The sequence below is a fragment of the Bison bison genome, unplaced genomic scaffold (genome assembly GCF_000754665.1).
Source record: "Bison bison bison isolate TAMUID 2011002044 unplaced genomic scaffold, Bison_UMD1.0 scf7180017864181, whole genome shotgun sequence".
Classification (NCBI taxonomy): domain Eukaryota; kingdom Metazoa; phylum Chordata; class Mammalia; order Artiodactyla; family Bovidae; genus Bison; species Bison bison.
Window position 1 is genome coordinate 5,310,531 of NW_011494753.1, and position 15,181 is coordinate 5,325,711.

Genomic DNA, 15,181 nt, shown 5'->3' on the forward strand with positions numbered 1-15,181 from the left:
CATCTTGAGCAGGACAACTGCAGCTCACCAGAGATCCGGGCCGAGGCTCCATGGCCTGGGTGCAGTGAGGTCACCGCTCCACCAGCAAGCAGTGAAGCATCAAAGAAGAAACAGACCCGCACAAGAGAGCAAGCGACCATGCACAGCGGGCCACAACCAGGCTGTCCAGGAACAGGGCAGCTGCGCAGGAAATGTCGGCCTCATTAGCGTGCCCTGGCATACTGAGATGGGAGTGTGAACTGGTGCAACCCCCTGGGAGAGCAATCCGGCAACACCCAGGAGACAGGAAGACACCCTGCAGCAAGCCTGCTCCTAGGAATGGATCCCGGAAAACCCGCCAAACTTTCACCTGCGTTATCAGTCAAGGTAGAAGGTGTGGGAATTCTTGGGATGACTGAGATACTAAAACAACTAGAAACAATCTAGATCAATGATAAAAAATGACATTTTAAAATATCCTTTTTTTAAGGAGAACCTAAAACTTTGAAAAACTCAATTGTTTACTCTTATGGGAAGGCTTTTTTTTTTTTCTTTTTAAATATAGAAGTCATTACAGTAAAAAAAAAAATTTTTTTTTAAAGAATGTTACACAGGTTAAGTATCACTGGTTGAAATGTAAAAATATTAAAGGCAAAGTAACTTATAAAACATTATTTACTACAGAAATGATTCTAAAGCATTGTAAAGTCACCTTAGGGTATACAAAGGATAAAATGCAGGAATCATGGTTGGAAACATACATTTTTGTCCAGTTTGCATTTTGGCTAGAAGAGACAAAATTTCAAAGACCTGAATTAGCTGAAATGAATTATAATTAATTTTTCTTAGAAGACTTAAACAAAAGCACATACGTAGTTATAAAACCATCTCATGGTATGCAAAAAGTATCACCTTCTCACCTACATCTATTCCCCACTGCTGTAAGATTCTGATAGGTGGACCAGCTACTGAAAAGCAAGTTGTCAAAACATCTTATGGGTGCGTGCGCGATAGCCGTGACAAGCCATACCTGGGCATCCGTCCTCTTTTGTCAGTTTCCCTGGAAGCCCAGACCCTCCCACAGGAAGGTCAGCATCACTCACTAGTGATGGTATTTCTGCTGATAATATTCCATCCCTCAGCATATAAACAACAACTACGAATCTGCACACACTTCACACTTGGCACTGGCCAGTGCTGGGGATGAGAAACAATAGGAGCAGGTGCTACCTTTGCATGCATACTAAGTCGTTCAGTCATGTCTGACTCTGTGACATCATGGACTGTAGCCCGCCAGGCTCCTCTGTCCTTGGGATTCTCCAGGCAAGAATACGGGAGTGGGCTGCAGTGCCCCCTCCAGGGGAGCTTCCTGACCCAGGGATCAAACCTGCGTCTCTTAAGTCTCCTGCGCTGGCAGGCGGGTTCTTTACCAGTAGCGCCATTCACATGCATACACACTGCCTTTAAGAGGCTGTAAACAGCCAAGGGAGACAACAGCTGACTATTGGGCCAAGTGATGGAGATGTGATGCCCTCTGCCTAGAAGGACTGGGGTGAAAGTGCCTGAGAGGAAGGGACCAGTCAGCTGGCCTTGAAGTGGGAGAAGACCCAGGCACATGCCTTTCCTGCCAGGTAGGTGACAGATGGTGCCCTGTTCTTGAGGCTGCCTGGGGCTTGGCAGAGGGCTGGTATGGGGAAGGCTGCCAGGGGACGCCTGCTCAGGCCTCTGTTCAGCTCTCTGAGCTCAAGAGGACGTGGAATGACTATATTCATCTCTGTGTCCCCAGCGTCTAGTGAGGTCCTGGCGCTCAATGTACACTCAGCTGAAGGGACAGATGGAGAAGCTGCTGAGTGTCTGGACCGCGTGCAGCGTGAAGGGGCTCAGCACTCAGCTCTGGCAGGAGGCAGCTGACGGTGAGCTGCAAGGCACGGCACTGGGGCTGACCGCACACACAAGGCTATCCCCATTTGAAGAGTGGCCTTACACAACATCCGTTACAGAAAAATGGTTCAACACCTCATGTCCAATCAACCGATGGAATATTACCAAATATGACATTGAAAACTAGATAACATCATGAGAAAATGCTCAGGCTATCATGTGAATGTGAACCAGCCAGGATAATCAGCTGTCAATCTGGATACTTGAATGTACTGGGGAAAAGTCAAAAGGAAATATATCAAAACGCTAACTGTGGTTCTCAAGTTGGTAGGGTAACAGGTGTCTTTTCATTTCCCTCTTAATATGCATTTCTGTATTACCTAACTTCAGCGAGCACCTATTGGGCTTCCCTGGTGGCTCAGATGGTAAAGAGTCTGAGGAAGGCTGTGAGAGGCCTGGGCCCAGTACAGGGAGGTCGTGTCTGAATCCGTGAGTGAAACAGATGGAAGGATGGGTGGGTAAAGGCAGAAAGGGAGGAGAGGAGTACCTGCAATGATGCAGGAGAGGGGACAGTGACCTAACAGTGGTGAGAGGACAAGGGAACAGATCTGAGCCACCTGGCAGGTGGCAGTGATCAGAAACAGCAACTCCAGGGGCACAGAGGGACAGGAAGGGGGAGTGTGGGCTGACCCAATTCCTGGCCTGGGGTCTATGGATGAGGGAGCAGTGGAGGTGCTAACAGAAGACAACAAGGGGGATCCCTCCCAAGACAGAAATGAAAATAGAAAGTAAAACACAGGGCCCAACCAGGCCAACAGAAACCACATGAAACATTTACAACAGGGATTTTCCCAGGGCAGTGGTCACATTGGTAACAGAGAGGGCGAGAACCCAAATAGTTGATGGTGAGGTGGCCCAGAGGCCAGGGCAGGAAGCCACCCCTAGCCTGGAGCAGGGGGAACCCCAGTGGCACAGACAGGAGCTGGTGCCATGGAGGAGACAGAGTCACCGGCAGGAAGTGCCCGAGACAGAGAGGGGAGAACGGCCCTCAGCTCTCTGCCCTCCTCCAGGCTCCCCACGTGCCTCTGCTGGCCACGCAGGGGCTGGGAGATGGCCCGAGCCTGTGGACCAGCTGTAGGAACAGAGAAGAGCAGGGAAGGGCAGGGAGCGGCCGTGAGCAAGCAGACCAACTACCAGCACGAGGCTTGAGACAAGGATGTGACAGCCCACAGGCCCAGCTGCAGTCAGGAGACACAGAGCTCTCAGGGAAGAGGAATGGACACAGGTCAGACACAGGAGGAGGAGGGCTGCCTGCTGGGGAGCAGAGAAAGTCCATCCAGAAGCCAACAACAGCAGAAGCCCCAGTCCAGCACAGGAAGAGATGCCCTGGGCTGCAAGGGCCAAGGGTCTGGTCCTGAGGTGGGAAGTCACAAGTGGGACCAGAGCCCCTGGCCCTCCCAGCCCACATCATCCTACCAGCCCCTGGCTTCAGATTCCAGGAGCAGTGGGCAGGAACTGTGCTGTTCAGACCTCCTGCTGCGGGCAGTGCTCATGGCCCCAGCGCTGTCCCTCTGGATCCATCACGACATTGTTCACAGGAGATGTGTTGTCCCTGCTGCTTCCGGCCAGTGAGTGAGCAGGGCAGGGGCACGGATGCAGGCGGGTCTTGTGTGCACTTTAACAGGTGACCTTGGCTCGAGGACTCCACACTGGCCTGACCAAAGCTTTCTGAGAACTGTACAGCAGGCTGGGGTCTTCCCCGCCATCCAAACCTCCCTCTTTTCGCTGGTCTGGGGGTTCTCCTGGCCTTCCCCAGTCCCTCCCCTTGATCCTTCGTGGGTTTTCCCCTCAGTAGTCTCTGGCACGTCTGCTTCTGCCTCGGCCTCTGCCTCTTGGAGAACCAGAGCTAACACACCCAGGCTCCCCAGGCACCCCTGAACTATGGCTTTGCCAGCCAGGCAGAGTCCAGGGGAGACAGTGCTGAGCAGTGACCACAGAGCAGATCTGATGGCTTCCAGGGCACTGAGTGAGCCCGACCAGGCACTCATTGGCTTGTGAGCAGCCTGGCCCAGTCTGGGGGAGCGGGGGCGGGTGCGGGGGCGGGTGAGGGGGCGGCCTCCGTGTGCACCTTGTCACGCCCATGGAGCCTCCCCGATCAACGCTTAATTCAGGTCACATTTCAGCTCTAATTCTACAAGCTGCTGACTGAAGCACAATATTTTTAGAGTACCTGGGATCCTAGAAGAGTCTTTGTGTAATAGTCCCGAGGCATGAAAACTTCCACTATGGTGACTAGACACCAGAAGGCATCTTCTTGTTCCAGGTACAGGAGGGCCACGGCCACCAGTCTGCAAGCAAACGCAGAACAAGGTGAGCGCCAGCCCGGCCCAGACCCAGGCAGCACAGCCCGTCCTCACAGAGGCCTCTCTCACACCCATGCAGCTGCTATTCTCCAGGAAATAACAATGAGTTAAGTATCTTGTGGCAAGGGAAGCATTTCCTAGTTTGAAAAGCAAAGCCACATCCACCTTCCCTTTCGTTTGGTTTTTGTTTAAAGATGATGAAATTATTTCCCAATGATGTCGGCCTGATTTTTAATGTTTTTCATGATAAGATTTTGCTAATGCAGCTAATTCTTTGAGTTTTTTGTTTAAGTTCCAACTAATCCTTTTACGCACAAAAAATTGAGGGGTGAATACAAGAGAGAAAGAACATACGATGGTTTAAAAACAACTTTCTTGATACCAATCTACTTGAAATGGGGCTTCACGCAAATGAACCATCCTGGGGGCTTTCTCAAAACACGGCATCCACGTGGGGCGGGAAAGGGGGCTGTGTGTATCAGCTGTTCCGTCACTCAAGAGTGGAAACCTGGGTCACTGTCACCACCGAGAGGTTACTCACCCAGTAACTTCATCAGGTCTGGCTCTGAGCAGGCATTCGGGACAGAAGGATGGGAAGGAAAAGGCAACGGAAAAGCCCTTCTCTACACACCCGAGAACTTCTGCTTGTGCATCACTTAAGGGAGAGACCTGAAGTCATTTCTTAGAATTTGTTTTTGTTTTCTTCCTTGGATAAAATTATAATGAAATCTCAAATTAAGAGGTTAAAAAAAAAAATTGGGAAGGGGACGCCTTGAGTCAGCATGAATGGGATGGAGAGTAGAAAGGTTACAACGAGTAGAGATGGGTAAGGAGGGAGAAACAGGATGAGCTCAGCACCTGAGGATGTCACGAGAAGGGGCAGAGAGACTGAGATCCACAGAGCCTTCGAAGACATCACTTTAAGCTAACTGATGTTCACGATGGTAGGTGAGAATCACTTAGAAAAGGCTGCTGCTGCTACTGCTGCTAAGTCGCTTCACTCGTGTCCGACTCTGTGCGACCCCATAGACGGTAACCCACCAGGCTCCCCCTGGGATTCTCGTCCTTGGGATTCTCCAGGCAAGAACACTGGAGTGGGTTGCCATTTCCTTCTCCAATGCATAAAAGTGAAAAGTGAAAGTGAAGTCACTCAGTTGTGTTCGACTCTTCTCGACCCCATGGACTGCAGCCCACCAGGCTCTTCCGTCCATGGGATTTTCCAGGCAAGAGTACTGGAGTGGGGTGCCATTGCCTTCTCCGTAGAAAAGGCTAGTGTTCTGCTAAAGTTCTGGGTTCTCAGAATGTGTGTACAAAATAATGTGGATGGAAAAAAATCCAGTAAAATGGTTAGAAGTCCCAATGGTGATGGTGCAGAGAAAGTCTAAATTAAAGCTGGAAGGTGTCCTAAAGTGGGGAAGAGCTGATTCTATACCAGTGTCAGATAAATGGGGTGCTATTGCACCCCTAACAGGCATGCTCAAGTCCTCACCAAGATCCCTTGAGTTTCAGAAGGTTTTAGCTTTCAGGAATTTTTAGACTGAGTATGCAATGTGAACTGTCCATTTAAGCAAAACAAGGCTGCTTTGTTAGGCAATATTTTATTTACAGCCTTTTTTTTTTTTTTATAAGGGGACCATTGAGGAGCAGTTGAAGTCCCTCTTACCTTCAGGGCACAGAAAGGGGACCCTAGCCTGACCAGCACAGAAACAATGACTTCCTGGAAACCACTGGTTTCAGGTCTTAACCAACTAACATTCCAGCTTAAAAGCTCTTCTTCCTGCAATGCTCTCATCTCAGATGCAAAAGACAGTCCGTATCCAGAGGTCTGTATCCAGCATGGATGAGGATTAAAAAAGGCCCAAGAGCTGCTAGAATAAATGTCAGCATTCAAAACGCAATGCATGCACTTGACTTACAGGAGAACTGCTAAAGATCACACATGGGGCTTCTTCATTCTTTGTTCATACTGCTATCAAATACAAACATAACATGAACATAATCCACAATGATCTAGTGGATTATCTACTTTGGGAGGGATACAAATGGACTCTACTGACAGCAGCAAGTAGAAGCGGCAGGAGTGAGCCAGCTAGGTAAGAGACAGACAGAGGCAAAAAGCAGCCACTAGCGTCACAGTCCAGCGACAGGAGCAGCTTCTCAGAGCACAGACCTCAGTGCCTCCCGTGGCTTCATGCCAGGGCAGCTCAGCTCGGAATGAGGAGCCTGGACTGTTCAGAGAAGGTGAGAGGCTTTTCAGTGTCCTTTGCCTGTGGAAGCAGGGAAGCATGCCAGACCTGCAGAAGACGCTAGTCCAAAATAAAACATGTTTGGGCTCTTCAAGGGCTACGTTTTGACCAGCTGCAAAATTGTTTGGGACAACCTCATGACTGACAAAGATCCTGTATAAACAGGGAGTGCCCTTGATGTCACATCATGCATTTTAAATGAATGAACACAAACTGCAGATCAAAACCTGAGTGTGAGGACAGCAGCAAGGAAATCTAAATGAGAAACCCAGTTGTTTCAAACAGTTTAGTGTCTTAAGACTTTTTGAAAGCATGCTTGTTTTTCTCAATTATTCTAGAATTGGTGATGGGGCATAATTAAAATTAGCTTACTGCAGCTATTAATACTTCTTTCCCTTAAAAGACTGGGTTTTCTTGGCTCACGGGGAAGGCAAGGGGGCTATCAGGCAGTCCGTGGAGCTACAAGTTATCTTAAGAACGAGGAGGAGCCCTCCATGGGCTGGGGACCCACCTGTTGAGACCCTGGCAGTAGCCAATGTCTGGATTCCGCCAGGAGAAGGCAAGAAGGACGTTGCGCAGCTTCTGTATGCCTTCCGAGGTGGGGCACGAGTAATGCTTGTTGTTGGGCAGAGTCCGCAGCAGGTCCAGCTCGATCTGCTTGGAGGCCGGGTTCTGTTTCTCCAGCGCCTTCTGAAGCAAAGTCTGGAAGTAACCGGGCTGAGTGCTGTCCTTGAACTTCTTGATGTGACGGTCTACACACCACTTCCACACCTTGGAACGGTGCTCGTGGGGGATGCCCGCACGGACCAGGTTCTTTAACTCCGGGGAACACGCCATCTCCCTGTTCACTGTGCTCGCAAAGTGGTTCTCCCACTTGACCCCAGTGGACACCTCCTGGTTTTCTGTGAGGTGCAGGGTCTTCAGGTCCAACGCCCGGACTCTGGCGACCAACTTCTCTTCCTCGTCATCCTCTGGGACAGTCTTAAACCCATAAATGTCGTATTCACTGGTGAGAAAAAACAAAACGAGAAGTTAAATGATGCAATCTGGCAAAAGGTCAGTGAAACATGAAAAAGAACCTAGAAATCTACTCATATTCAAATGGCACTGTGATATATGATCAGGCATTTCAATTCAGTGAGAAAATAATTAACTTCTCAATAAACAGGGTGAGAATAACTGGCTATCTGTATAGAAAAAAACTGCTTTAGATCCCTTCTTGATACTACACGGGAAAAAAAAAATTCAATTCTAGATGGTCAAAGCACTCAATGTAAAAGGCACAGAAAATACAAGCAAGACTGCAAACACAAGGCTGATAAATTTGGCTACATTAATATATTAATACATGTGCATGTATATTTATATAGCATACATATACACATGCATAACACTTATGCTCAAAAAATACCGTTTTAAAAAGTAGAAAGACAAAGGAGAAAACACTACATTAGGAGGATAGGATACTAGGGATGAAAAAGAATGAAGGCTGTGGTAGGCAGAATAATGGCCCCCAAAGACGTCCCTGGAATCTGTGAATATGTCACATTACGTGGCAAGAGGTAGAGCGTATGTGGAATTTCAGCTATGGCACTTAAGACAGGGAGGTGATCCGGGGTGTCCCAGGTGGGACCACAGTAATCACAGGAGCCCTTCAAGGAAGAGGAAGGTAGGAGAGTGGACCAGAGAGATGTGACAATGGACGAAGAGTCAGGGGGACGTGACGTGGGAGAGGGCTTGGACCCACGGTCTCTGGCTTTGAAGACATCAGAAAGTGGCCACAAGCCAAGGAAAACAGGTGGCCTCGAGGAGCTGGAAATGGCCACACCTGATGACCAGCAAGGAAACAGAGACCTAGCCCTACAACCAGAAGGAACTGTATCCTTCCAACAACCTGAGTAAGCAAGGACACAAACTGTCTCCCAGAACCTCCAGGAAGGAATGCAGCCCCACTGATACCCTGATTTCATCCAGTAAGACCATGCTGGACTGCTGACCTACAGAACCGTTAGACAGTAAATATGTATCACAAACTTAGCAACTTAAAACACTGATGGTGATGGCAGTCACGGGAAACCAAAAGGAGGCCTTTCACACACTGCTGCTGAGTCTGTAAACCTGTAGGAGCACTCTGAAAATCGGATCCAGCAGAGCTGAAGATAAGCATATCCAACATGGAGAAACTCTCACACCAACACATGGACACGTGGATACACACACCACGATGTCTACTGTATCACAGTTTGTAAAAAGAAAAAAGGGAACTACTCTTAAAGTGTCTACCATGAGATGGAGGAATAAAAAAGTGATATACAATGAAGCTGTGTAAGGCAGATAAAAAAGTTGCTCAGGAGCTATATAAATCCATCTGTATAATTTCAGAAAACAATGTTGAAAGAAATAAGTCACAAAAAGGTATGAATATGGTAGGATTAGCATATTAAAAAGTGTCTTCAATTAGAGGTACATATTGAAGTGCTGAAAGTGCAAATGACATGCCTGGTACTTGCTTTAAAATATATCAGGAAAAAAGTTTCAGAGGGGAAAGATAAGAAGAAACAAGATTGGCAAAATGTTAATTGTTAAATTATTGGGTTACACTTACATACGGGGGTGTCATATGATGCTACTACTTTGAAATTCCGTAATGAAAAGTTAAAAGTAACTCAACATACACAGTTATCATTCTACTTATACATAAAGTTTGAAAACATACAACGTAAACAGTAAAGTCAAACATGTGAAGGAAGACGACGTGGTGCCCGGGGGCAGACAGCTGGGCTCTGCCCTCACGGGAGTCTGTCCCTCCACCTCGCTCCTGGAACACAGCAGGAGTGCACGCGTGGGGAACCCGGCTGGCCAGACTGGGGTCCTGTCCTCGCCACTCCCTGGCTGTGTGACCTGGGCGAGTCACACATCCCCTCCCTGACCCCAGCGTCTGCATTTGCTGAGGATATAAACACCCTCCTCACTGAGTGTCAAACATGAGCAGTGGCACAGCTCCTGGCACACAGACCTCAGTAGAAGTTTTGTGACGACGGCACTGGTTGCATTCCGATAGCATATTTTTTACCTGTCATCTGAGTAGCACGGACAAGGCAGGCCAGTGCTGTAGGCACAGAGAAGGGAAAGGGCGGGTCAGGCTGAGGCAGGGCTTCCCGTGGGACCAGGGCGGGGCAGGAGAAGCCACGCACAGTGGGGGCGGAAACAGGAGGAGACTGGACTGAGCGCATTCACAGACTTCTCCTCCTGCCAATGTTTCATGAATCTCATTTTTTAGAAACTAGGATATGAAGGTTCTTAATCCAAGATACTTTACAGGCTGCCAGACTCCGTGATTTTCTGAAAAACATATGCAATACTGTGTGTGTGTCCAACCGCATTTTGGGGCCAAGCGTGTCCATGGCTTGCATCAGACCCTCAGTGAGTTCTGAACCACTGGATCAGGTTACCCAAGTGTGCTTCCCTTACAGAGAAGGCCCAGTTACCCACTTAGGGGCTCCTTTGCTTTCAAACTCCCCAGGAGTGCAGCTGTACCCATGGGTCTCTGGAGAAGATTCTACTCCTCGGAGGACTGGCTCCTCTTATAGCAAGACTGGCAAGCATCCACAGTGGCACGGTACATGCAAGAAAAGTCTTGAAATCAAAAGACCTGGGCTGAATCCCAGCTCTGTTACTTGATTATGACAGCAAGATTGATGAGCTTACCTGACAGTCCTTGTTATGAGCATCGAAGGGGACATAGAGAACTGTGTAAAGTTCTTGGCGAGTGGCCACTGTGGTTAAAGGGGGGCTTGAGAAATGGGTCCCCCCCCCACCCCCAGCAGTCGTGAGCTCCTTTACCTGACAAGATGAGGTTTAATGAACGCTTGCTCTGGATGCTCTGGACTCTCAACCTGCAGAGCGTCCTCCAGCAGCTGGGCTATGACATCCCGAGCAGGCCCCTGTTCTTCTGAGCAAACTGGGGTCTTCATTTCTTGGAGCAGTATCAAGTATTTGCTTTCTATCTGGCAGAGCTTGGCTTCCAGGCTAGAATACTGCAGAGAATGTGATAGTTACCTCCATCCAGACAGACACACGGGAAGAGCAATCCTCAAGTACCTCAAGCAATCAACGAATGACAAGCCCAGAACCACCAGGAAGTGAGCCAGAGAGGGACTATATCCCAGGCAGAGATGAATTTATGCCACAGGCCACTTGTCTTATCTAAACGGTCCACTGGGCCCCCTCTTCCCTCTGGGGGAAGTACTGGTAATAAAGTAATAAGCAGAGAAGTACTGGTAATAAGGCTTCTGTGTGTCAACACACGAGTTCTGGACAGCGTTGAGGTGAACGGCAGAAACCAGGCCACACACTCATTACTGAGGTCCAGCTGAGCACAGCTTGGCACACAGGCCCCAGGCAGCCACCTTATGGTATTTCAATACTTTCCTAGGATGCTGTGACCCAGCACCAGCTCCCATCTGCTACCTTTTCAGACAAATCAACACATCCCTTGAAAACATGCAGGAACAAGGTCTGGGAAGATGCTCTGAGGACTGTTCAAAAGGTATATGAGGCATTTAATAGCTGCTGACACAGTGTCACTGAATTTCATTTGATTATCACTGGAATATCTGTGATGTCTGTACACTTCGCAAAGCCCTCTTTGAAAGTGAAGTGAAAGTGAAAGTCGCTCAGTCGTGTCCTACTCTTTGCGACCCCATGGCCTATACATTGCATGGAATTCTCCAGGCCAGAATCCTGCAGTGGGTAGCCTTTCCCTTCTCCAGGAGATCTTCCCAACCCAGGGATCAAACATGGGTTTGCATCAAACCCGCACTGCTGGCAGATTCTTTACCAGCTGAGCCACAAGGGAAGCCCAAGAATACTGGAGTGGGTAGCCTATCCCTTCTCCAGCAGATCTTCCTGGCTCAGGAACTGAACTGGGGTCTCCTGCATTGCAGGCGGATTCTTTACCAACTGAGTTATCAGCATAGTCACATCTGACTCTCACACCAACCCTATCAGATTCAGAGAAGGCATCATGCTCACCACCCCCATTTATAGATACGGAACTGACTCACACAACTCAACAGCAAAAATCAAAAAATCCAAACAATCTTAATTTGGGGGACCTCAGAACTGTGTCTTTTTTTCCTATAAACTTCACTACCTGTGAATAAAACCCACATCTCAGGGAGCTTCTACTGTCTTCATCACAAAGTGAAATTAAACAGTGCTATCACTACATTTTAAATATATTCTGGTATCAGTAACCACATCCCTTCAAGCATGGGGGTTGAACTGATTTGAAAGCATGTCCATTTCTGAATTGTTTCTGAATCACATCACTTCCCACCTGAGGACAGAATGTACCTACACTGACCCACCTTTGCCATCAGATCCCTCTCTCTTCTTTCTGCATTTCTCCGTAGAGCTGCAAGTTCCAAGATTTCCTTATTTAGAAATTTATTTTGGGTTTTGTACCCCTGTAGATTATCCTGTTGGAAAGAAAAAAGTTCATCAACTCACACTGGTTGAATGTTGATTATCCTTTATAATTAATATTTTGCTCCCTTACCAATCAAATAGCCCTTTCTGAAAGTGAAAGTTGCTCAGTTGTGTCTGACTCTTTGCAACCCCATGGACTATACAGTCCATGGAATTCTCCAGGCCAGAATACTGGAGTGGGTAGCCATTCCCTTCTCCAGGGCATCTTCCCAACCCAGGAATCGAACCTACATTGCGTCTCCTACATTGCAGGTGGATTCTTTACTAGCTGAGCTACCAGGGAAGCCCAACGGGGACGCTGTGGCTAGCCCTTTCTAAGTTAGACCAAGTTCTAAGGAACTGAAAATGATCATTAGGCACTTTCTTTCTTTTTTTTTTTTTATTAGGCACTTTCTGATTAAGCTTTATGGCCACCCTTGGCAGGGGAAGGAAAGTAGGGACCACTGCATAATGAAGGAGATGGGGAAATAAATTTACTTGATGGTGGTGATTTTTCTCAACTGACCTTAGGAGAAGTAAGTAGGACTTATGTCCTAAATCTATGCAAATATTTTATCTACCCACATTCACTGAGACGGTACAAAAGGTAATGCCTTGTATTCATCTTGTTTTTTAACTAGAGAAACTGAACAAATTTTCTGTCCATTCTCATTTTTACTTATCCAGTTTATGTAGAAAAGGCTATACACATATACAATGTTCTTAACTAAAGAATTACACTTAATAATGAATACCTATAGCCTACAGTGTATAAAGCACTTAAAGAGATTACGTTCCTCAATTTTTTTTACATTAAAAAATTTCAAACTTATGGAAAAGTTGGAAGAAAAGTACAATAAACACAATATACCCTTCACCTAAATTTGCCAGTGGTTAACTTTTGACACGTTTGCTTTATGTTTTAAGAGAACATCACAAGGACTTTCCTGGTGGTCCAGTGGTTAAGAATCTGCCTGCCAAAACAGGGGACATGGGTTCAATCCCTGGTCCGGGAAGATTCCACATGCCACAGAGCAACTCAGCCTGTGGGCCACAAGGAGAGCCTGCGTGCTCCAGAGCCCACGCACCACAACAGGAGAAGCCACCACAGTGAGAAGCCCGCGCACCTCAACTGGAGTCGCCCTCGCTCTCCACAACCAGAGAAGGCCCACGCGCAGCGACCAAGACCCAGCACCGGCAAAACAAAGAGAACGTCACAAGCTCGCGACAAGTTCACCAGGTCCAACGAAAAGCTCAGGTCTGGCAGGAGCAGATGCTGTGTGTTAGCTTCAGCCCTTGACACTCGGAGCCAAGGAAGGGAAAGGTAATCTTTGAGACAATTAGGGCAGTGATTTCTAAATGCTCCCTACAAAATCCAGTCTTTTGCAAATGGGTTTGTCCCCTACTGTGTGTGAAGTTCCCGAGGAATCTCTGATCCCTCAACCTCAGGAGGAGCTAGTCACGATAGGTCCAAGGGTGGTCACCGAGCACCTTGGTCCAAGGCCAGGCAGTCAAGAAAGGCCCTGACCTCTGTGCTGTCCCAGGACAGAGACCACAGCCCTCCCCAGAGATGTGTCCAGAGATGCCCACATCTCCAAACTGGGAACCACTGTGGCGGCATACAATTTCCCTTGAAAACACAGAAGAACTGAAAATGTTCCCACAGTCCCTGTAATCGCTAACACTTACAGAGTCCCTGTAATCGCTAACACTTACAGAGCAGCTAAGCATGGGAGAGACCCTCAGTCTCACTTAAACCTCACAACTCTACTCTTTGGCAACTGCTCATCATCTCCGTTTCCTAAATGAAGAGCTGAGTCACAGGGAGGCCATGCGATGACTAAGTGTGGGTCTGGGAGCCAGGCCTGCTGGGCCCTTGGCCTGGGTGATTGGCCCCAACTCCCACCTGAGCTCTGATCCGCATCACACGTTCTTGGTCTCAGCAAGAACATGTGTCATGACAAGGACTGGAGACAGCCGCTGTCAGACCCTGAATGAGGTCCACAGACTTCCTTTTCTAATCTAAATCATGACGTTCTCCTTTCTTCTGGTGTCTGGAAGCTCTCGTATTTGGAAACAATGAACAAACCTCACCAAAAGGCAGGCTGACTGAAGGAAGGTGACCTAGAGGGCAACTGAGGAATACAGTGGACCGTGATGGGCAGAGACTGGGCACCACAAGGTGGGTTGGGGGAGCAGGACACGTCTTTGAGTTAAACTTCGTGCTTGAGTCTAAGGAAGTCCTGATAGTGCACCTCAAGGATTCTTTCTCTAGAATGACGATCACAGCCTTAACTTAGACTCTAGCAGGGGGACTTCCCTGGTGGTCCAGTGGTTAGGAATCTGCCTTCCAACACAGAGGATGAGGGTTCCACCCTTGTAAACAAACTAAGATCCCACATGCCGTGGGGCAACTAAGCCCACACACCACAGCTATTGAGCCCACTCTCTGGAGCCACGAGCTGCAACTGCTGAGCCCACACACTGCAATGAAAGATCGTGCACGCTGCAAGTAAGACCTGAAGCAGCCAAAAAAATAACGATTAAAATAAAACTCTATGGGATGCCAGGTGTTCTGTGAAGGCTTTACATGGACTACCTCTTTAAACCCTTACAAGACTATAAGGTAAGTGCCATTTCGCAGATGAACACTGAGGCAGAGAGGTGAACCAGCCTGCCTCAGGTCAGAGGTCATCAGTGATAAGGCCGGGTTTGAATATAGCCAAGTTTGGCTTCAGAGCCCATGCTCAATCTAAACCACCTCACCATACTGGGCCACACCCCCTTCCTCATTGGTGTTTATTACAGTTGTGATTCTGCTTTTTCCATTTTTGTGCTTTCTAAACTAAACTCTGCACTCCAGGAGGACAGAGACTGCCTACTTTGTGCAGAGTACAAAGCCCACCACATGGCTGGCTGGCTGGCTGACTGAATGAATGAATGAGTACTAAGCAGGAAAAGCTGTATGTATGAAGATATTCATGGAACAGCAAATCGCAGGAAAGAAGAGAGAGGCTGATAAATAATGATGACAGAATCAAAAGATGAACAATCTGGAATCCCCCAGACACACACCTCGGTTCCACTCCCTGGTAAAACGTGCTCCCCTGCAGAGCACCACTCACTGCAGCCTGGAAACCAAACACCCTTGTGCTTCTCTCTAAATACTACAAAAACAGATATGCTTGGAAAACTTAAAATTCAGTTGAGGGACTTCCCTGGTGGTCCAGTGGCTAAGAC

At 48.0% G+C, this 15,181-nt stretch overlaps 1 protein-coding gene across 1 annotated transcript in view; it reads right to left on the reverse strand.

The window, feature by feature from the left end:
• The window catches only part of TBC1D2B (TBC1 domain family, member 2B), a gene marked incomplete at its 5' end in the record, with an annotated part of 91,310 nt that overhangs the window by 11,000 nt on the left and 65,129 nt on the right, over positions 1-15,181 (reverse strand). The window contains 4 exons of the mRNA XM_010843404.1: positions 4,091-4,208; positions 6,981-7,475; positions 10,313-10,506; positions 11,842-11,952. Of these exons, the coding sequence (XP_010841706.1) occupies positions 4,091-4,208; positions 6,981-7,475; positions 10,313-10,506; positions 11,842-11,952 (918 nt within the window). The remainder of the gene's footprint in view (positions 1-4,090; positions 4,209-6,980; positions 7,476-10,312; positions 10,507-11,841; positions 11,953-15,181) is intronic.